At 42.7% G+C, this 22,416-nt stretch overlaps 1 protein-coding gene across 1 annotated transcript in view; it reads right to left on the bottom strand.

Moving 5' to 3' along the window:
• HPSE2 (heparanase 2 (inactive)) overlaps positions 1-22,416 on the bottom strand; it is a 206,291-nt gene that overhangs the window by 164,509 nt on the left and 19,366 nt on the right. The window contains exon 3 of the mRNA XM_054984215.1: positions 15,816-15,977. Coding sequence (XP_054840190.1) covers positions 15,816-15,977 — 162 coding nt within the window. The remainder of the gene's footprint in view (positions 1-15,815; positions 15,978-22,416) is intronic.

Below are 22,416 nucleotides of genomic sequence, written 5' to 3'. Positions count from 1 at the left end.
ATAGCAGCTTTCACTGTTCAATTTGTGCTTCTCATAGGTCTCTCTCACTTTTGCAGCTTCAGAGGTATTTGGTCAGCTATCTACTCATCAAAGTGTTCAGGCACCAGGACCCCTTCAAGGAGAATGGAAAAGCCTGGACCACCCAGTCTCCTGAGCCAGCCACGGACAGCTTGTATGTTTCCATTGTTTGGAGAGGTTTACTATGTTGGATTCAACATGATAATCTGCCTATCCAAATGAAGACTTTTTACTTTGCTCCCTTCCCCACCTCATCCTTTTGTTTCTTCCAAAGAATCTAGTTAAGGTCTGGCTCCGATGTATCAACTCTCTCCCTTTTTTACACATGCACAAACAGTGACAGTGTCATCTGAGACAAGTGAAGACTGAATCTACAGGCTAAAAACCAGATGTTTCCCAATCTTTCTTAGCAAAGCCATATTTTATCTATGGCTCTTCCCTGAATTTATAGCCAATGAAGAGATGTTACTACATTAGCTCATGGAGGGGGTGGATGATAAAACAAGAGAGGAAGAGCCAGACAAGACCCAGAGAAGCTATCCAGAGCGCTGCAATCGGAGAAGCGTGACGAATGGGCAGTGCTGCTGCCCCAGGCTCTAGCAGAACGGCAGATTGGCTGGTTCAGAGTGATTGGCCACAGCTGGAGGCAGCATTGCTCACACACCATCTGGAGTTCCTTAAAGTAGCTTCCCCAGGTGATCTGGCCTAGGGAGCGCCCAGCAGAGGGAAGTAAAGGAGCTATTGAGGATCCCAGGTGAATCCATCCCCAGTTCCCCTTAATTACTTAATGGAAGATTGTTGGAATTTGCTTTAGCTTTCCCCTTCAAAGCTGTTGCTCTTGCTCCCTTGCCAGTGGGTTCACATTTCACTCCTAAAATGGTTTCTCCTCTTCCCTCTTGTTTCTTCCAAGTAATTTAATAAGCCCAGTTTCTGACATGGTGACCCAACAGTGCTGGAAGGAGCAAAGGTGATCAACCTCTCAAATCTATTCTTCTCCCAGTATCTGTAAACTGTTTGTCCAACATCAATTGCCCACCAAAGCCTGCAGTACATTGGTAGGCACTGGCATTCCATTAAGTTCCAAACATGTCAAGAAAGTAGTGATGGCAGAACCCAGAAATGAATCAGTCTTAAGTCTTAGTTAACACGCAAGTGCATGTATTTTAGAATTTGTCCAGCAGGGGCTGGAGATCTTCCCAAACCCAGTTTGCCAAATGCTGATCACTGTTCCTGTGCACGATAGGTTGTATTATTCTGTCCCAATGAGTAGAATTCACTGACAGTCTTATGACTATCTAATGATAACCCCCCATTCTTTTTAACTTGCAAGTTTTAAAGCAACAGTGCATAAGGACTGCAAGAAACTTGAAAGCCAGGCCTACACACTTGTCCTTACTAAGAGCTGCACTTCTAAGAACTTCCAAGATGTGATTCACTTTGATGTTCCTTTCTTTGAGATTCTTGGTGCGATCACAGATCAAATGGGCTGTGGCCCCTGACCAGACAGTGTCAAGGTCTCTTGTTTTTAATCAGCCAGATCAGAATAGCAGGAGGAACCACAGATCATGAAGGCACAGACAGATGGAGAAGTGGTTGAGAGTGAAACAGCATGCTTGAGGCAGACTGTGTTTCTAGCAGCAAATAGTGCCCCCACTGATTAGAGCAACCCCTGTGGCAACGTGAATGATAATCCAGATGCAAACTCACCCACTGTTCCTTCTTCCTTTGCTTTTCCTCCTAAGCTGTGCAGGACTTCCAGCAATAAAGAATTGATCTGTCATCAGGAACGTGTCCCTCAAGGCATGGATGAAAGAATGAGCAATGACCCCATCAACGCCATGACCACAGCATTCCTTCTTACTCTCCTTCCCCTCAGGAACATCAGCAGTTTACAGATACCATTGCCTGCCGTTTTCACATAGCAGCTAACTCTCCCTTCCCTGTAATAAAACCTTACCTTCAGATTGGCCAAGAGTGCCCCCTGTATGAAACCATCTATGAACTGAGTTTTAACACAAGGGTTCAAGCTACAGTCCTAACCACATTTACTGGGAAATATGGCTCCCCAAGCTCAGCAAAATTTACTACTAAGTGTGCATCCCGCAAGGCTGAAAGGGAAGTGTTTTCATCACCTACAAAAGTCAAAATCCTACTTCTTCTAATGTTTGACCCAAAGCCAGAGTTGCTTCCAAAAACAATATAAGAGTTTGTACTGGCATAAAGGTGTATTTGAGCAGGACCTGGTGATGATATGCTAAGATCCTTGCCCATCACACAGCTTTCAGCAAGTGCTGATACCATTCAGAAAGCAGGGTGGCCACACTAAGGTTCAGATCTTCTCAACCATGGAATAGAAAGCAAATTTTACTACTACAAATTTTACTACAACTTTTCCCATAACAACAAACAGTGGCAGTAAATGTACTTGGTATTATTTCCCTTTTAATGCAACTATTTAAAAGGTTGCCAAAACCCTCTGAGCCTGGCAACCCTATTAGAAAGACATGCTTCAGCATCATGTGACAGGAAGAGGGAGAGTCAGAGTTATGACTTCACTGGCTGTGAGCAGCTGACTGACATTGCTGGGGACAGAAAACTCAAGCAGAGTACCAGGAGGTATATTATGGTGAGGAACCTCTGAAGGGCCAGAGGCCTCTGCCCAGAATCCTTGTCTTGCTGCTCCTCCAATGACTATCTTTGTGTCCCCTATAAAGCTGCCACAAGGACTTTTGATCAGATGTGTGCTGGGAGTTCTGTGCCACATGGGTTATTTTCCACATGGGTTATTTGCCTCAGGATGAATGCTGTTTGGGCGCACAGTATTTGTGCCCTTCTCAAGTTTTTCCCAGCTTTTCTGTAGTCTTTCCCAAACTTGCTTTGCTGTGAAGTTTATGGAAAGATCACAGCAAAGCCTGGAAAGTTCAGATTTTCCCAGTCCCATCCACAAGGCAGTGTCCTGCACCTGGTCGGCTGGACTCCTCAGGAGTCAGTCAGTCATTTGGCTGGCTGGCCTCTGAGGCAAGAGCAGCTGGAGCTGCAGCTAGAGCACAGGGCTGGCACCTAGTGGACTTCTCATCAGTGGAATTCTCCTAGATTTTTTTGAAAGGAAACTCTGACAAAGAGAGCTCTGACTCTGGACAGGTCATACCCTGGAAATCTAGTTGGTTTTTAAGGTGCTACTGGACCCAAATCTTGTTCTTCTACTGCAGACCAACAGGGAGCAGAAAATGTAACTATTCATCCATAGAAAGCCAATCTCTGCCTTGCTTCTTGGGCACTGAATATTTTACCATTACCCAACATCATGAACGTAGCAAACTGCCTTATACTGTGCCAGAACATTTGCCCGTCAAACCTAGTAATTGGCCCTTCATGGCTTTAGATAGACAAGTTTCCCAGAGCTGCTACCTGAAATTGTTTAATTGGTGACAACCTGAGACTGCATGGATGCATAATATGTGCTGTATTGAGCACTGTCCCACCCCTGTCCATAAAGGAAACCTGTTACAGCCTTAGGAGGAACTAGTTCCACTTCTTCAGCTCCTTCTTCCCTCCCCTCTTTCTTTTATTTATATATCCCTTCTCATTCCCTTTGTTCTTGTAGTTCAAATCTCCCCTCATTGTCTTCCTCTCCAGTTCATATCTCTGTCAATCACTTCTGTCAATCAGAACTCTATTATTTTGAAACACAGAATCTTGGTAGGAACTTTTAAAAGTTAAAGTTTTCCATATTATGGCTTTGCAGAAGCATGATGAGAAAATACGTATCACATATAAGCATCAAATGTCATCTCTGTTTTTTCCATCAAAAGACTCCAGCAAAACTGTCCAAATGATCATTCACTATCAACAAAATGGCATTCAAAACACCATGGTGTGCACACAACGATTACACATGTTCAATTAATGAAGTTGTTTTTGGACCCTGGAGCCCATATTCGAATCTCCAATGGAGCCAGATAGGTTGTGAGAGCTTTACCTAAAATGCCACTCTATGACATCAGTGCAGAGAAGCTAATGACATCAAGAAAGGTAGGGGGAGAAAGGGACTAGAGAAAGGGTGAGGGTGATGCAAAAGGAAAAAAGTCAGGAGACAAAGAAAGTTGTACAAGACCACTTGGAAAAATTGCAGAATTGCATTTCACCATGAGATGCTGCGCATATATGATCACCTATGAACAGACACAGATCACATTCAGAGCCAATGGGTTGTAAACTTAATCATGCATAGTAGAGGAACAAAAGGGACCCTGTTCAGAGGGGTGTGCAGAAAGTAGAAAAATTGTTGTAGATAAAATGTGGAATTGTATGTAAAGAACCGTTGGGGATGGTTTGCACATACCTTTTTCTTAAGTAATTGACTGTAGCCACGTGCATGAGCCATCCCAAACGAATCACCACAGAAAGAACTTTCACAGTACCCAATATCAACAAAGACAATACTTAGCATGATAGATAGTATAGATGCTTCTCAGGATCACCAAGTGTTCATTTTATTTATTTATATTATAGACCACCTTTCTCACTGAGACCCAAAGTGGATTATAGGTTTACACACTGTAAAACAATGAAGTCCAATAACATGGGACATCTAATAAGCAATGCATGAGCCACATTTAAGTGCATACATCATTACTGGAGGTTGGTTAGAACAAGGGATGCTCAAATATCCAGCAGTTTATCTCATGTTCTTTTTGTCAGTCATGATGAACAGGGAATCAGTTTTTTCACAGACTGTTCACCTGTTCATCGGCCTGTTCTTGGCCATTCAGCAAATTGGTCTGCCCTATTCCCTCCTAACAGTGCTGTACACTGCAATCAGCATGTTGTGCATGCATGTTCTCATGTAACTGCTGTAGCAAAGTAGTTAAGTAGCTGGGTTCCAAGTCAGCACTCTACTGGTTCAACTCCCACAACAGCCATGAGCTCAACCTTGGATAAACCACTCTTCTCAGCCCCAGCTCCAGCTACTTAGCTGTATTATGGGGATAATAATAACACTGACTTTGTTCATTGCTCTGAGTGGGGCACTAATCTGTCTAGAAGAGCAGTATATAAGTATAGGTATTATGTAGCCCAGTTGAGTTGTGTTCCTCCGTCTTGCTGTGTTTGTTTAAATAGACAGTTAAATCAGTCCCAAATCATCAGTCATAAATTCTGTGTTTAAAAAAAACCCAACAGTTCACTGTTTCTCTAAGCAGTCTTTAGCGATATTAATCTGTTTGGATTGGCAGTGTTTTCACAGATGTAAAGTTTTATAAAATCCCAATCCAAACCTGTTCAAAGTCATTTGATGCCAAACTGAACAGACTCAGAAATCAGCTCACATCTGATGAACAGTCAAGCATAGTAAGTTTGACTGTCCAACACCTTTGCCATGAAATTCCTGGTATCCTTGATTCAAACTGAAAAAACATGAGAAGTTTCATATTGTGCTGCACTGTTAGTAGTTAGGCCCCTTCTCCCACTGAGGGGCAATTTATAGATATTAAATCATAAACACCCTCCCTCAAATGTCAGAAGCACAAGGCACTGCCTGGCATAAAATGAAACAAAATAGATGCCAGCCAGGTAAGAGCCTGGAATATTTTAAAAGGGAGTCAGAGCAGCTGACTGGCTAATGGCCCCCTCCACACCCTGAAGAGACACATAATTCAGGATAATGAGGTCTCCCAACAAACTCCTGACTAATCTCATCCACATCTTGCCTCACTTCTCCTCACCCATTTACCCTAATTAAGCCATTCACCAAACCAGTACTCACAAGGTCATCAAGCAGCATTTACACCTATACACCTGCAGTGGACCCATCAAGCCTCTCCCACCTCATTATCCACTTCCAGAAACCCCATCAAATTATTGTTTGGGGGGCAAGAATGTCAGCTCACCCCAAGGAGCATTTTGCCCTATATCTAGCCACAGGCATGTGTGTGTCTGTCTGCATCCGTGTCTGTCTTTGGATATGTACACATGCTCCCAAATCCATTTGGGCCTTCTCCTGTTCTCTCTGTGAAATGCTGGTCATTTCACTGCTGCCTCCATAGATCTCCTTCTTTGATATTACTTTCTCCTCTTTCCTCTCTGATTTCCTCTTAGTTAGCCTCGTACGTGTTCTGTGTGTGTGATTGTATGCTTACCCTTTTACTTCTCTTCTAATAAAAAACCCTTCCAGTTGAACATCTGGCTGTTTTATTTCAAGCATTCTCTAAGGGCAAAACCCCCATAAACACTGATGGAGAATCCCAGTTATCCCCTCTCAGTTTGTCTCCTTTAAAGTAATTCCCCCAATTAATTCCCCTACCAATGTGCCTGTTGTCTGAAAGAACTTTGGAAAGGAGACACATTAAAATCTGACTTACTGTGAATTGAAGGTTGGCAAACTGAACTTATTTCCTTTTGGTATTTAAATGCTATTTTCCCCTTTCTCCTTATGGGAAACAGCAGCAGAATTGGCATTGCTTGGATTTACTTACTTATGTATTTAATAATAATAACATTCGATTTATATACCACCCTTCAGGACAACTTAATGCCCACTCAGAGCTGTTTACAAAGTGTTGTTATTACCTCACAACAATATCAAAATGATTTAATATCATTTATAATCTGCCTTTCTCACTGAAACTCAAGGTGGATTACATAATGTGAGATTAATATAGTCAGTATCAAGGACATGTCAATAAACAATGCTATAGAGTACATAAATGCATGTTTACAAAGCCATAACATTAACAAAAACCCAATACGCAGTTGAAGACATGCTAAAACAGAGCATAAGCAATTCTGGGACATACATTAGACAACATAGAACTACCAAGTAGGATCATACTTAAAGCAACAGGTAGTACATAGTAGCATATACTTAAAGCAACATATAGGAGGTGGTGAAGACTATGGTCCATATCTCGTTAGTGAAGCATCTCTTTGAAACCACCTCCCGACAGTACAGCCATCCTATCTGAGTTAAAAAGCCCTCTTGAATAATTCAGTTTTGCATTGTTTGCAGAAAGCCAGAAGAGTGGGGGCTCTCCTGACCTCTTCAAGCAGGGCGTTCCATAGGCATGGGCCACCACAGAGAATGCATGTGTACAGACAGCTGTTGATTTTATCTATGTGCACCTGCAGGAGACCCTGTTCAGATCAGCAAAGCTGCCATGGAGGAACATAGGGAGACAGATGGTTCCGTAGGTGTGCCAGGCCAAGGGTATGAAGAGCTTTATATGTGATAGCCAATACCTTGAACTGAGCTTGGTAACTGATAGGCAGCCAATGGAGTGATTGCAGGATGGGAGTGATGTTCATGCTCCTGCTTACTTCTGATAACAGCCAAGCTGCAGCGTTTTGCACCAACTGGAATTTCCTTCAGGCAGCAACCCAAGATTACTACAGCATCTTGTAGGGACTTGGATACTGAGATATAGAGTTGGGTGTCATCTGCAAACTGATGACATCCCGCTCCATAGCTGTGAATGAGTTCTCCTAAAGGCTTTACATAGAGGCTGAATAACATAAGACTACACCCTGTGGAAGTCTACAAGATGATTCCCATTATGGAGATAGCTGATCACTATCTCCGTAACAGCTGACCCTTTGAGTCCGTTCCATGAGAAAAAATTTAAATCAATCCAAGTCCTTTGATGCTGACTTCTGTCTCTAAATGCCTCAACAGGATAGTATGGTTTACTGTGTCAAAGGCTGCAGATAGATCCAGGAGGAGCCATAAGGAGGCATGGTCTTTATCTATATTCAGACGGAGATCATCCACTAAAGCTACTAGAGCCATCTCTGCCCCATGACTTTTCATCCAGACTGAAAAGAGTCCAGAGTACTAGAATTAGCCAAGAAGACCTGGAATTGGTCAGCCACTTCTCTCTCAATCACTGCCCAGAAATGACAGATTAGAGACTGGGTCATAATTGGCCACATCATTTTTATCTAGGGATGGTTTTTTAGTGGACAGTTAACTTCCTGTTTGAGCAGCCGGGGGAAGGTGCCCTAAGTTAGCAGCTGATTGACACCAGACCTCAGTGGTTCACCTATGTGGTCCTTACTTGATTTTAACAGCCAAGATGGGCAAGGATCCAGTGCACAAGTAGTGGCTTTCATAGAAGTCAGGATCCTGTTAAGATCTGTCATTGTAACTGGTTCAAGGCAGTCCATATGTGAGCCAGTTGGTGTATTAAGCATTTCTTCCATCTCATCTGTATTACAGCCAGCATCCAGATCAGAGCATACTCGTGCTTATTTTATCAGAGAAAAGCTTAGAAAAAGCCTTGCAGCTATTTGTCTGTTCTTGAGAGTGTAAAGGTTCAGATTTCAGGGTTAGAAGATGTTGAAATACCTTAAACAACTGGGATGGTCGTGAACTAGCTAATGCAGTGGTTGCTGAGAAATAACATTTCTTTGCCACTTTCATTTCCACTTCATAGGTCTTCCAATGGGTTCTGTAGCATGCTGTATTATTTTCTACATGAGTTTTTCACCAGCGTCTTTCTAAGTATCTTCCAACCCTCATTCCAACCCTCTGTGGTAAACCATGGGGCTGGCTTCCGTTCCAAGGGCCAGAAGGGCTGACAAGGAGCAATGGTGTCAATAGATTCAAGGAGCTTTGTGTTCCATGCTCCTACAGTGGCTTCCATAGAACATGTACCTGAAATTCTAAAATCTCCCAAGGCATCTTAGAATCTTGAAGGATCTATGAACCTTTGTCAAGAATTAACTGGACCCCTCATTTTGCAGGGTGTTGGGGCCATCTTCACTTCTGCCTTCAGGAGATGATGGTCTGACCATAGTTTGGACTGAATCTCCCACATTGAAACAAGACTTTCCCTCAAAGGCTCAGTGCAAAATACTAAGTCCAAGGTGTGGCCTCTTTCATGCGTAGGGCCTGTCTGTGTTTGAGAGAGGCCCAAGGTTGCCAGGGAAGCTAAAAATTCCCGAGTTGGACCTGACTTGGAACACTCAGAATGGATGTTGAAATTCCCAAGAACAGTAAGTCTAGGTGTCTCCAATACCGTATCTGCTAGCAGCACTGCCAACTCAGAAAAGGTGCTTATTGAGGACCTGGGTGGTCTGTAAACAAGCAGAATCTTTAGTTCCCAAAGACAGGAGCATTCAGTCAATACCAACTATAGCTTGTACTGGAAGTCTGAGGAAGCTGAAGGACTCATGAAGAATAATAGCAACTCCTCCTCTCTGGCTACCATAGAGAGGCTGGTGTAGGACCACATAGCCAGGAGGAACTAGTTCATTTTCCTGCAGCCACATCTCTGTTATGCAAGTCACATCAATTATATATACACACCTATGCTGATGTTTGTGACAGGTCATGTCAACCTCCATCTGTCCCCTTCCCCAAACACATCCAAGAAGGGCAGCACTTGGAGCTGGACCACACTGCAAGCAAGGAGGAGAGTTCTCCTGGTACCAAAGTTCTTTCTCCCATCCTTTCAGAAGAAAGGGTGAGACTATGAAATAGCTGAGGTGAGACATAATAGATTGGATAAGTAAGGACCCTGCAGAACACATGCCAGTCCCAGTCCCAACAGATCAACAATATTTGCAAGGCCAACTTGCCAAGTAATGCACTTCCCACATCAGACACTACTAGTTGCAGGATGTGATCATAGAGGCCCCCAGCACATCTGGCTGCCATTAATGAGCCTGCAGTCAGGTCATGTCCTTTCTGGCTGTAAATTCCTCCTCCAGGCAGCCCTAACAGAAGCACTACAGGGGCCACTAGGCTCTTGCCTTCAAGACAGCAGTGAAATGTTCATTTCACCCTTTTCAAGGAAGCGATTAGTTAAATCAGCATGAGGCTTCCAAACCAGGCACAGAGCCGGATGTCTGCACACAAGGGGCCGAGAGCCACGTGCTGGGGGAGCATTTCCCATTTCCCAGCTGCAGCCTAGGCTCCAAAATAGGATAGATGTGAGGGATACTGATCAATTAACACATTTTAAGTATATTAGTTATCTTTCTTACCAATGAATCAACTAATGGGTTTCCTTTAGATAAATGTGCATGTTACACCTTGGAGGCACAGGTGCTTCTTTTAAATGCTCGCTCACGTTAGGATCCGTTAACAAAGTTTTGCTTATTGCTCTGTAGTTGGGAAGGCCTTTAATCATTATCTTTTTCACTCCCAATAACTGTTACATACTAGGAACAAATAGCCCTCCCCCCTCCGCAAACAACCAAGCATATTCTTAACTTGCAGTTGCACAAATTACCCACCACCACCACCACCTCCATTAGTCAACTAAAGCTGATTAACTTTCTGGTTAAAACTCCCAGTCCCAGTAAATACAATTTTTTAGGGAAAAATGACACCTCTTGTGGAAGGCATGAGCAGAGACAATGGTGATCGCTGAAGTGTCTGCTGAATTCTGGTCTTGCTAGGAAATGTTTTCCTTTTCCTTTCAATACTATTCAAAGCCAGGACTCCATGTTCTCTAAACCCATACAGAGCACACTGCAGCACTAGGGACTGCAAGAACCTGAGACAGCATAAAGGATGTTACAGGCTTGTGGGGAGCATGGTGTAGTGTTCTTGTTCTGGGCCTAACTGATTGCTTTAGTTGAAGCTAGAAAGGATTATTCCCTAGGCCAAAGTGGACAGTAACCTGGAAGAATCCTGATAGCCTGCACTGTTGCTTTCTTGCTAGAAACAATTTGCCCCGCTAGCACGTTTCTGGATTAGGGTTGCCAACTCCAGGTTGAAAAATTTCTGGTGGAGCTTGGGAAGAGCAGAGTTTGGGGAGGGATGGGACTTCAGTGGGGTATAATGTCATAAAGTCCACCCTCCAACGCAGCCATTTTCTCCAGCGAAACACCTCTGTAATTTAGAGATCAGCTGTAATTCCAGGAAATGACCACATCCCACAAGGAGGTTGGCAGTTTCTGATTGTGGCAGACTGTGGTCCAAATGACATGGGTAAATTGTGACAGGTAGGTCCTGCCTTGCAATGGGGGAACTAGCATTGATGAACTTTGATTTCTTCAAAATCCACAATTTTAGTCCCTGGAGTTAGAGGGGTTTTTTCATACTCTCTTGCATTCATTTGTTAAAACATTTTTCCATGCTGTTCATGCTCAGGGTCAAATTGAAAAACATTCTGTATTGGTAAAGCTAGTAAGCAAAATGTTTCTATTCTCCACTGTGATGTTTCTGTTCTTTATATGCAAAGTAAATCAGTTTCCAAAGCAATATAATAAATGGTATGCAAAAATTTGTGCATATGTGTTTGTGCATTTTTCTGAAATCCATAGATTTCAGCAGATTCTCAAAAGGGTCCATGACACCAAAAAGGTTAAGAACCACTGCTCTACATGATTCTCCCACACAACCCTTTGATTCTGTGAAACTCCACTTTTATCCAGACAGTTAAAGAACAAGAAGATTCCTTGGTCATCTCAACGTTCAGTTTTAACAAAATGCACATACCACCAAATGTGGATGTCTACAAAATTATTCCATAGAACTGAAGACAGATGTCAGCTGAAGGATATAGTACTCTTAATAGTCATACTCCAAAATAGAGTGATATCAGAAAGTTGGACAGTCACAGTAAAAAAAAAACAGGACAGACTAATTCTCGAACATCACGGGCAATTCAGTGAAATGCACATGCTTTGTTTAAGAACAGACTGGCTTGCTGTGAGTGGTATTACTTAATTGGTTATTTGAGAGAAGAGGAAAGGAGCTAATAGAACTACTTGGCAGAGTCAAAATTTAATTCTTCTTCATCTGCCTTTCCTTCAAGAAGTTCAGGGCCGTTTCCACATGTCTTACCTGCCTGCGGAACATCGTGCAAAAGACCCAGAAGACAGTGTCTTCTCGCACGAAATCGCACCAGGAAGACGCTGTTATCAGGGAGTTTTGCACAAAATCGCACAAAACTCCCGGATAACAGCGTCTTCCTGGCACGATTTCGTGCGAGAAGACACTGTTTTCCGGGTCTTTCGCACGATGTTCTGCAGGCAGGTAAGATGTGTGGAAATGGCCCAGGTTACATAAGTACTCCTCCATGTTATCCTTAAAACGTTCTTGTGAAGTAGGTTAGAGTGAGCAAAGGAGAGAGTGACTGATCCAAAGTCTCAAAGTGAGCTTCAGGGCTGAATGGAGATTTGCACCCAGGTTTCCCCATTCCTGATCAGACAAATTTTCTTGATCTGAAACAACCCCAGGGAGCTATTTGCTCTACTGGGGAAATTTAGGCATGAGGCCATTAGCACAAAACTAAGGCTATTGTACTTTGGTCACATCATGAGAAGACAAGATGTTCTGGAAAAGTCAATAATGCTAGGAAAAGTGGAAGGCAGTAGGAAAATGGGAAGATCTAAAACAAGATGGCTTGACTCAATAAAAGAAGCCATTTCCTCCAGTTTGCAAGTTCTGAGCAAGTCTGTTAATGATAGGATGTTTTGGAGGGCTTTTCTTCAAAGGGTTGCCATAGGTCAGAGGTGACTTGATGGCACATAACACACACAGCCATTAGTACATAAATTTCCCCAACTGGGCAAATAGTGGCTCCCCAGAGATGTTGCAAGTCCAGAAAATGATACTGGGGGGAGGCTTAAACTCTCTGTCCCCACACACTATGGTCTTGATCTGAAATGGACCTAAGCACACCTGGGAACTGAATTCAGAGTACAGAACTTGCAACACAGGTTTGACCATCAGGACCAAGAGAGAACACAAGGATGTGTGTTTAGGCCTTTGGAGGCTGACAAAGGGCTGGGGAGAAATTCAAAGCATGCTGTACTGGATCACAGCAAAAAATTGCTTAATTTTATTCACTAGAACATTTAATGGGGTTGCAGGCATTTGGGAAGGGAGTTACTTAAGTGTTTTATTATACTTGGAATTGTAAATCAGCTTGAGCCGCAAAGGAAAGGAGGGCATATAAACAAACACCCTGTTGCTCAACCAGTTCACCTTCACTGTCAGTGGGTGAGGGGGGTGGAAATTCCCATCCTTGTCACATATTGAAATACCAGGATATTGATCAGCAGCCGATGCCCAATGCCAGGTATAATGTACTGGGAATCAGCACACAGAGGGCCGATTGTCAATCAGATTCCCAGTTAGGGTCTTTAACAGAGGCAACAGCACTGTCCTCACACAGCTTTGATATCCACCCTCCTCTCACATAGTATTATTTAGCCATATGACAAAAGTTTTTAAAATTTGAATTAACACTGAATGAGAATATAGAAGTAAAACCTTTTTGACTTGAGTGGTAAAGGGCAGGGTTCAGAATTCAGAGGAATTGTGGGGTCTAATGCTCACTGGAGTTCTGCAACAGCTGGTAAGAGTGGTAGCCACGTGCCAGTGTGAAGTCCCATTTGTGGCCTGGGCTGCTGGGAAGTCCCTTGCCCTTACTTGGAAGACTGCTGGTGCATCTTCTTCCTGAAAGCCTTTGCACTCCAATCTTGAGGGTGCAGGTGTAATTACCCCCAAAACTCAACAGCTCATCTCCTTCATGCAACCTCAAAAGACAGAATCCATCATAGTAAAGAGAAATATTTACATGGCTCTGTCTCCTTCCAAGTAAATATTATTTTCTGCCCTCAGAGAACACAGAGCGAAGCTACATTTATGAAATCAGAGATTAAACTTCCTAACAATTATCAGGCTGCATCAGTCCTCTCCAGGGAGACTGGAAGAATATCCCCACACAGCTTACTGCTGTAGATAGACTCTGCTTCAGAAAGACACCTGGAGCTGAAATCCTCCATCTTCTTCTCCCATAAACACACTTTAAAAGGCCAAGAGCCTGTGATAACCAGGTGCCCTACAGGCAGCAGGTCCCAGGCAAAAATGCAAGCAATGCTCTAGGCCTCTTTTTAATGGCATTGGAGAACAGTGCAGGAGGAAGAGAAACCTGGGGGGGGGGGTATGTTTAATGGAGAGTAAGCAAGTTGTCAGGAAAGATTCCAAGAGCTCGAGTGGGAATAAACAGCTGAGGGGATTGTGTTACCAAGAATGAGAAATTGCTTGAAGGTATCTTGCTCAAACATCATAGAATCATCAGCCAGACTCAATCCACCACAGCCAAGTTACTTTTTCAAAAGGCTAGAACAACTCCTAAACTCACAAGTGTCTATCCTGATAAGAGGGGCTGCCTAACTCACCAAGATAAAATGGTCATTTGGGTCACAAGAGCCCAAGAAATTTTTGGAGAATGTTATCCTCGGCCTTTCTTCTGAGTATTTGTGGCAACAACTTGAACACCTTTTGGTGGGGATTTTCACTGCCACCCACTGGCCAGAGGTGGGAGAACTGGACCGTTCCTTTCCAGCCTCTCACTGGCCAGACAAGACATGAGCCATTTACGAGCTTCATGCAGCTCTCTCATTTACCTCACAGCCTGTCAGTCATTTCAGGACCCATTTCATGGATAATTCAAACAACACCCGTAATAGTAACAGCCACTCGACTCCATCTGGACCATTATCTCTTTTATATTTGCTCTTTAATATTTACTGGGTTCACTCAAAGTGCATGTGCCGCTTTGGCTTCAAGGACACCAAATTTAGTAATTGCTCCATCTCTTCTGCTGAGGCCAATAGGAGCAGAGAGAGAGGTAAGCTTTTTAAAAACATGCACACAGGGTTATTTTCAGTAGTGCTGAAGTGCTACAAAAAGCTACATCTCTCTTGTGGAAAAGACCCGTGTAAAAGTCTACAGAGAGCTTCTGCTAGGCTTCTGCTAAGCTTCCCCTTATACCCCAGGTGAGCAAATATTACAGAAATGCAATGACCACTCTCTCTGGAGAAAAGAGCATTCCTGTTCTGAACTTCTCATGGAGACTTTCATCAGAAATGTCAAATCACAATTTTTGAAGTAAGGGACCACTTAGATTCTACAAAACAATTTTATCTGTCTCCAGACAGCCCTATAATATTTTAATCATGGTGTAGTAAAAACGTTTGTCCACAGTTTTATTTAAAGAGGAAAGAAATGTGTTTTATTGCTACTTCTCTGCTGGGATGTGAAGAAGTTGGGTCGTGTTGCAAACTATCTGCCTGATGCCCTAAGGTTACTTCCCAGAGAACTGAATGGCTCTTGAAAAATAGAGAAGATGCCATCCCTTGCTTAGGCACAGGAAGCATGAAATAAGGGATAGCTCTTTACAAGGAGGAACATCTTTCAGTTAAAAGATGTCTGAGCACCCCAGCCTCAGCAGAAACCTGATGCTGGCAGTCAAGAAGGTTGGATATAGTCCATGAAAAATGTTGTTAGATTAGCAAAAATACACATATGCACACCCCTCAAAGAGCAGCTACTGTTCACTTCCTATTAAACACATCTATTAATTCTTAATGCTATCAGGGTTATATTCATAGACCAAGAATGGCTAGTACAATGATAGCCTAAGAAACTGATAGGCAAAGAAAGCCAAATCCATTACTGCTGTAACTTAAAATCACTGGGCTTGGAGAAACAGAATTCCCCAGTTCTTCCCACTATTTATGTAACTGGATTTCCATTGGCACCAAACATTAGTTTCATATAAGATATGGGAAGTTTGTTTGTACTCTGTTGCTCTCACACATTGACAGGATCCCAGTTGCGCCCCAAATGAGGAGTTTTAGTCTAGGTCACATTTTAATTTGTGGCACATTTCAGTTGACCTTGAGCTGAATATTTAGGATCCTGGCATGATTTTTAAAGCTTTGTAGTAGATAGCTTTACACTTTAGCCTCTCTTGCAATCACCAAACAAACTGCATTTTTTTTTACCAACATTTAAGTGGAGCGCTGCTCTTTGGCTCAAGATGCAGCCTTACCTGTTAGTGTGAGATTGGTGTAGGTGTTAGAGAATTGCTCCTTGAGAAGAACCAGGTGCATCTGAGCTGCTTTTTCTCTCTGTAGCTCTAACATGATGTCTGGATGCTGGGCGATCTTGCAGCCTTTCTGCTTATCCAAGGCAATATCACTGCGAATGATGTCTATGGTAAGAAACAATAAGAATGAAAAAGTAAGTGACAGACTCAGGTTCCAGTTGCATCAAAGAAGCCAAAATGTTCAGTTGGAACCAGCAGGACTATTAATCCCCTGGCACCTGTCCCTTTCACCTCTTTAGGTGCTTGGCCCTATGATCATCATCAGAGGGTGCTTCTGGAAAAGAGTCACTGTCTTACACACACTTGACTTGGCATAGAAATATTACAGATATACTGCTAGGCTTTGTATTTCTATCATTGTTTGGTTCTGCTTTACATACTTTCCCCTCTACATGTATGTACACTCACATCCATGCACACACACTTCTGCCAATCAAGAATTAGACTCCATGTACCTGACAAAGTGGAGTCTAGTCCATGAAATAAATAATGCATTTGTTAAAGTCCCATATAAAATGGTTGTTTTTCATATAACAGATTAATTTGGCTACTGTTAGTTAAGCAGCAATCTATGGATGTACTGTAAGAATGTTATGAACGAATATCCAACTTAAGCCTCATTTCATTCAGAAATTTTGAAGAGTTCTTAATCTGGCCAAAATGTTTTCCAACATTTCAGGAGCCACTGGCAGTATTCCAGTTTGATTTCCCATACAGAAAAGGAACAGATAAAGTTAATATCAAGTGATATGTGGTTATGATGCCATCCAGCTGAAAGAGTTCCTGCTGATCCAACTGATCTTTTGTGCTCTACACGTCCACTTTCTATTGATAAAAACATCATCTCACTCGCTTGGGGAAGGCTTTCTGATTCTATATGGGGCCTGTACCTGAGGTATCTTTGGCTGCACACAGGCTAGGATAAGACAGGCAGGAAAATGTTTCACCTGTAACCATTGTAAGGCAGGGTACACATGAAGCTACAAAACTGAGTCAGAGCACTGGTCTGTTAACATCAGTTGCATTGCATGCTCTGATTAGTACCAGCTCTGCAGGGTCTCCAATGGAGGTCTTTCACATCACCTCCAACCTGAACCTTGGACGTTCTGCAAGCAAAACACATATACTCCCACTGGGTCATTTGCCACATGAAAAATCAGGGGGAGGGAAACAGAGGCTTCACACACACTCATGACAGGTAGACAGTGCCAGCCTACCTGCCAAAAATGTTTTGTTTGAAGGAGCTGTCTTTCATTCAGGGTGATAAAAACAGGAGGAAAAAAGACAGAAGTCCAGGTCTTGTCACCTGTCCTAGTGATAGGTGGCCTGCTTGCCCAGATGACAGACTATATTGATTTAAAGAATTTATATACCTCATAGATGGGGGCAGATGCTCAAGCATCACTCACACTGACAATAAAACACACACAAAATAGTGTTGGGGAAGAATCAGGCCACCATTAAGTGAAAGAGAACCACCAATCTAGGGTATGTGATCTCTCCTTATCTATAATTTCAGGTAAAGGCCTGAGCCACATGTCCCCCCTATACGAATACAGCACTATTGCTATTAGCCCTGCAGGGGAATTTTAGGGCTAACCTGTTTCATACATGGGAAAAGTAGAGGCACATTTCTATTTATAAGCAAAACTAGAATGTGCCGGTGAGGGGAGCTAGATTCTGTGCTATCCTATGCCTTACTTTAAGTATAATTTCTCACAGCTAGACATCTATATTGGAAGTCAGTCAGGCTAGGAGGAAATTACTGAATGGAATAGAAGGTAAGGCAGGGAGCAGGGCTTAGGTTCCCTCAACTATGCAGTAAAACAGAACACACTCCATCCTACTTGAGGATTCTGGGAATGGAGAGAAAGGTTCACCTATTCACTTCACTGTGCCCATTCTACAAGTGAGCATTTTAGGATGGAAATGCTTTTTCCTACTTGCCTGAAACTTGGGAGGAAGGGTCCTCCATGTAGGAAGTAAAATCCCCATGAAGCTCATCCCACTTGGGGGTGGGGGGGCAGCTATTCCTGGAAATGAATTTTTCATTGAAACAGTGAAAGCGACTGTCAGACTAATGTCCTAATTCAACCATCCATGAGTTTAATATCAATGAATCTGACAAGTTTTTAAACATATATGTGACTGCTCCAGTACATACTCCCCGCCCTCAGCATCAGGAAATAAACAGCATGGACACATGCAGGAAACAGCAAAAAATCTCCCAGGGAAGAGATAAACTGCTGCCCACTATCACTTTCAAGGAGTTTTCTGAAATAAGTAGATTTGAGAGTAGTACCAGAAATCCTCACAAGCTTCCATTGTCATGTCAGCAACACCGCATGGTTAGCAAAGAACACAGAAAGACCCAACAAGATCAAGAGACTGGGGCAACGGCCCCAATCTATTGATAGAGAGACACTTGACCAAGACCAGCAATGAAGTCTCAGCTCCATACTAGGACAAAGCCAGGCAGGCAGGGGCCCAGGAAGCAGAAGACATCCAGATGAAGCTGCTGAGAAACCTCTTTGATGAGCAAATGGTAGCTTGGAGACAGGCATGGGCAAGGAATTCCACATGCAAGATTTTCTTTTTGTTTTTTGAATTGGAATTGAAGCGCTGATATGCAAATCCCTCATTGAATGACTAACAACTCTCACAAATCTATGTCCCAGCTGGACTACTCTCTTCATCAAGAAAGGAGGAGATGGAAGAGAAGAAAAATTTTGTCGGCTGCTAGCTGGTGTGATTTTCTCACTCCCTTGGCCACCCAACCCCCAATCCTATGATATCCTTAAGATTCTCATGTATAAATAGTTATGACTAGTGAAGATAACAGCTCGGACATCTTAAAGACCAACTAGATTTCTAAGATACGAGCTTTAAAAAGTCTAAGTTCCCTCCAAGCTTTGATTCTTGAAAACTCATACCTTGGAAATCTAGCTGGCCTTTAAAGTGCTATTGGACCCAGATCTTGCTCTTTGACTGCAGACCAACACAATTACCCACCTGAAGTACATACATCGTAAATGGTATGTAGGTATATATGTATTTTATTATGTGGGCCTTATACATTCATAAAGTATTCTTAATCTTGTCTTCGGACCAACAGAAACCAGAAAACCTGTAAGGTTGGTCCTTATTATTTCTATTTCACTTATTAATCATACCTATTTGGATAAATATAGACTTTCTTTTAAAAGAAAAGTAATTTCTAATGTATCCTGGATGAAATATGGGCATGTTCAAGGCTGAGAACCTCCTTTCTTCTTACCACTCACACACCTTGGCTTAAGCAAGCTATTTATTACTACATGAAACATACAATTTCGCACACAGCATAAGATGATCCCCATCTCCAATTCCTTTCTCCTCCACAAACCAAAAGTCTAGTCCTCAGTATCCCAGAAGTGCTGCGTTCTTGTTGAAGCTGGTTCAGCCGCAGTCCCTCAGAAGCAGACCTCCAGTGGGAAGCAAAGTTCTTAGGGCCTCTCTCCTCAACATCTGAGAGAAGAAATCTGCTCCAGTTCAAAGACAGCTGGTCTGGGTGCTAGCCTCCTCCAGAAGATGTCATGTCCAAAAAAAAAAGGGAGGGCCCACACCAGACGAAAGCTTCTTCAGCTGAGGACTTCCAGTACTCCAGTCCCTGGTGAAACCCACAGGACTAGGCCCCTTGCTCCGCCCCCTCTCAGTACACACAATCCTCCCAGCATGCACAGTAAGTCGTTTAATATATCTCCTCAACGCTCTACACTATTCCAACTGCTGTGGTAATTTCAAGGGCCAGAATTGGTGGTGGTGCAAGTGACCTGTGAGCTTGAAAAGCCTGAGTTCAAATTTAAATTAATCCAGTCATGTACTGCATGGTGTTAGGTAAACAACTGAGTCTCTTGACCTTATTTCTCTCTTCCCTCCCCAGTAACATAAGAATAACAACCGCTCTGAGCCAAGAGGAAAAGCAGCATATAAATATTTAACAAAAATAAACTATCTAGCCTGCTTTATTGAAAGAATTACAAAACGTGAAATGTTTTAAGCAATGGAAATGCTGTACCTCCACCCCACTTCTGTCACTCTTAAGGGTGAACAAGAAACTGAACTTAAGATATAGCTATGCAGATCAGCAAGGCTGGTTCTCAGGGGATTCCCTTAAATTCTATGGAAACAGTAAACCGGCTTTCATCTGCATTACAACTGAAAGGTGGTCAAAAATAACATCCGCCCTACACACAGGGTTACCTGAGACAAGGAGCAGGGTTCCTTGACTGTATGGCTGATATTCACTCCTACTGAGAAAAGAACAGTGCCACATTTAGAAATGGCATTGCAATGAAGGTAAAAACCCATGTTCAAAAAGCAATGGGCCACACACAAAGAATCAAGGGTTCCTTGCAACATGCAGATTAAATTCACTTCACACTGCCCATCAGCAGGATATATAAAAACTAAATATTATCACTGTAAGTGGTAGAGAGGTAGGTGTTCTATGTCCAGCCTTAGGTTTGTTCCTAACTCCATTACAGATCAACAGCCCTTTGAGCCACCTTTTTAAGTACTTTAACTGACCTTCCTTTCAGCATCTCACAGTGCTTGTGGTGAAGTACAAAAACAAATGGGAGTTCGGGCAGTGGAAGAAAAGAAGCTGGGACAGAAAACCCAGCTAAAAGCAACATCTGGCTCTGGGGTGAGGTGAGTAAAAGGATGTGTGGCACAGCAAATGACAGTAGCTTAACCAAAAACCCAATTGCTCTTCTAGAAAACCAACATCTTTAAGCCCTTTCCAGCTCTGGTATATTGTACATTTACTTAGGAGTAAATCCCACTGATCTTGTTAGATCTCAGAAGCTAAGCAGGGTTGGCCTTGGTTCATAATCAGATGGGAGACCTCCAACAAAGACCAGGGTTTGGGGGGGGGGTTATATCAGGAATACTTTTTATTTTATTGATAAGATTAAAAACCTAAAAAGGGCAGAGAAATAGAAAAGGAAAGGGGGGGGGAAGTACAAAAAAGAAAAAAAATGAAAATAACAAAGAAAAATAATACATATATTTCATTTTCCATTTTTCCAGGGTTGCAGAGGCAGGCAATGGCAAACCACCTCTGTTAGTCTCTTGCCATGAAAACCCCACCAGGGTTGCCATAAGTCAACTGTGACTTGAGGGCACTCTCCACTACCACCAAGTTCCATTGAAGCCAAAAGTTCTTACTCCCATGTAAGTATGCACAGACTCATTCTAAGAGGTTGGCCAACACTTGTTATAGAAGATGGGTGCTGGAATTCTGCTGTACTTGGCTTGGGTACTTTACACCTTTGGATCATCTTACCCTTAATGCATGTGGTGGATTTTGCACAACCATCCTTTGTGTGGTCATGAAGCAAACTTGTAAATGCAATATGAAGGGAGCACACCCATGTGGCAGGTGGGTGAGCTGCAGCCAAGTGCAAGACACAAAATGTGGGATTGGAAAAATGGAGTAACTGTGTAATGAGCTCCTAAAGCCAGAGTGCAGAGAAGTAGAAAGGCCTTCTGCAAGCAGCACATCCAGCCATCCCATACTATCTTAGCACCCTTTCCCAAATTGGATCAAACATCTCTTAGAACTGACCAGTGTTCTGTCCCATTCCATTCATGATGGAAGAGTGTGTTTTCCAGTTTCCTTCAGATGAGCTCAAAGCACCCCACAAAATGTCCCACCAGATGATTTCATTTACAATGGAAGAAGAAACTCCAGTGGAGGTTGGTACATCCCACATTGCATCCATCAGTCTTATCTCAAGTGACACTAAAGACACAACAACATCTATCCAGCTAGAGATTTAGGGAACACATGACTCCAAGGAAACAGCCTCTCTCTGGAGGGCTTGCATTCTTGGTATGCTTGATAAGTAAACATTTCCTCAGCTTCTGAATGCCCATCACAAAGACTGGGCTGAGGGCTTTGCTTAAATGTTTCAGAGTAATACCAAATGATTCCAAAAAGAAACTTTAATTGCACCTTTAGTTATAGCCTTCCTACTTATGGAAATAAGTAAGGCAGGGCAAACTCCCGGAAAGTGAGACACCCTGCAGGGATCAAACTCGCTGTCTCTCAGTCATCAGACAAGAGAGCAGTAAATGGAAAGCTGTAAAACTTTGAAAATAGCTAGTTAAAAAGGTCATGGCCATTAAAATTGCTTCCGTGATTTCTCTCATCTGCTTGGCCAAGTTTTTTAAAATGTTCAGTCACTGGAGTGTCTGGGCCCTGGTATAAAATCAGAAAAGGTGAGTATTTTGCCCCAAGGGGATTTATGCTAACTACCCTGATGAGAAGTTGTTAATTGGATGGGGGGGGGAGGTGTGTGTGAGAGAGAGAGAGAGAGAGAAAGAATGGGTATGCGTGTTTAGTTCTGGTAAATGTGTCTGTTTCTGAGCAGACAAAAAAAATCAGAAAGTTGTATAAATCATGCAAAACAGGACACTTTCTGAAAAGAGCAAGTCAAATTTATTTTGCCCATAAAACTATAGTCTCCCTCCCTTGCTCACCAGTAAAAACAGATTT

This window comes from Eublepharis macularius, chromosome 6 (genome assembly GCF_028583425.1).
Source record: "Eublepharis macularius isolate TG4126 chromosome 6, MPM_Emac_v1.0, whole genome shotgun sequence".
Classification (NCBI taxonomy): Eukaryota; Metazoa; Chordata; class Lepidosauria; order Squamata; family Eublepharidae; genus Eublepharis; species Eublepharis macularius.
Note: the sequence above shows the minus strand (reverse complement) of the source record. Positions and strands in the feature narration are given on the sequence as shown.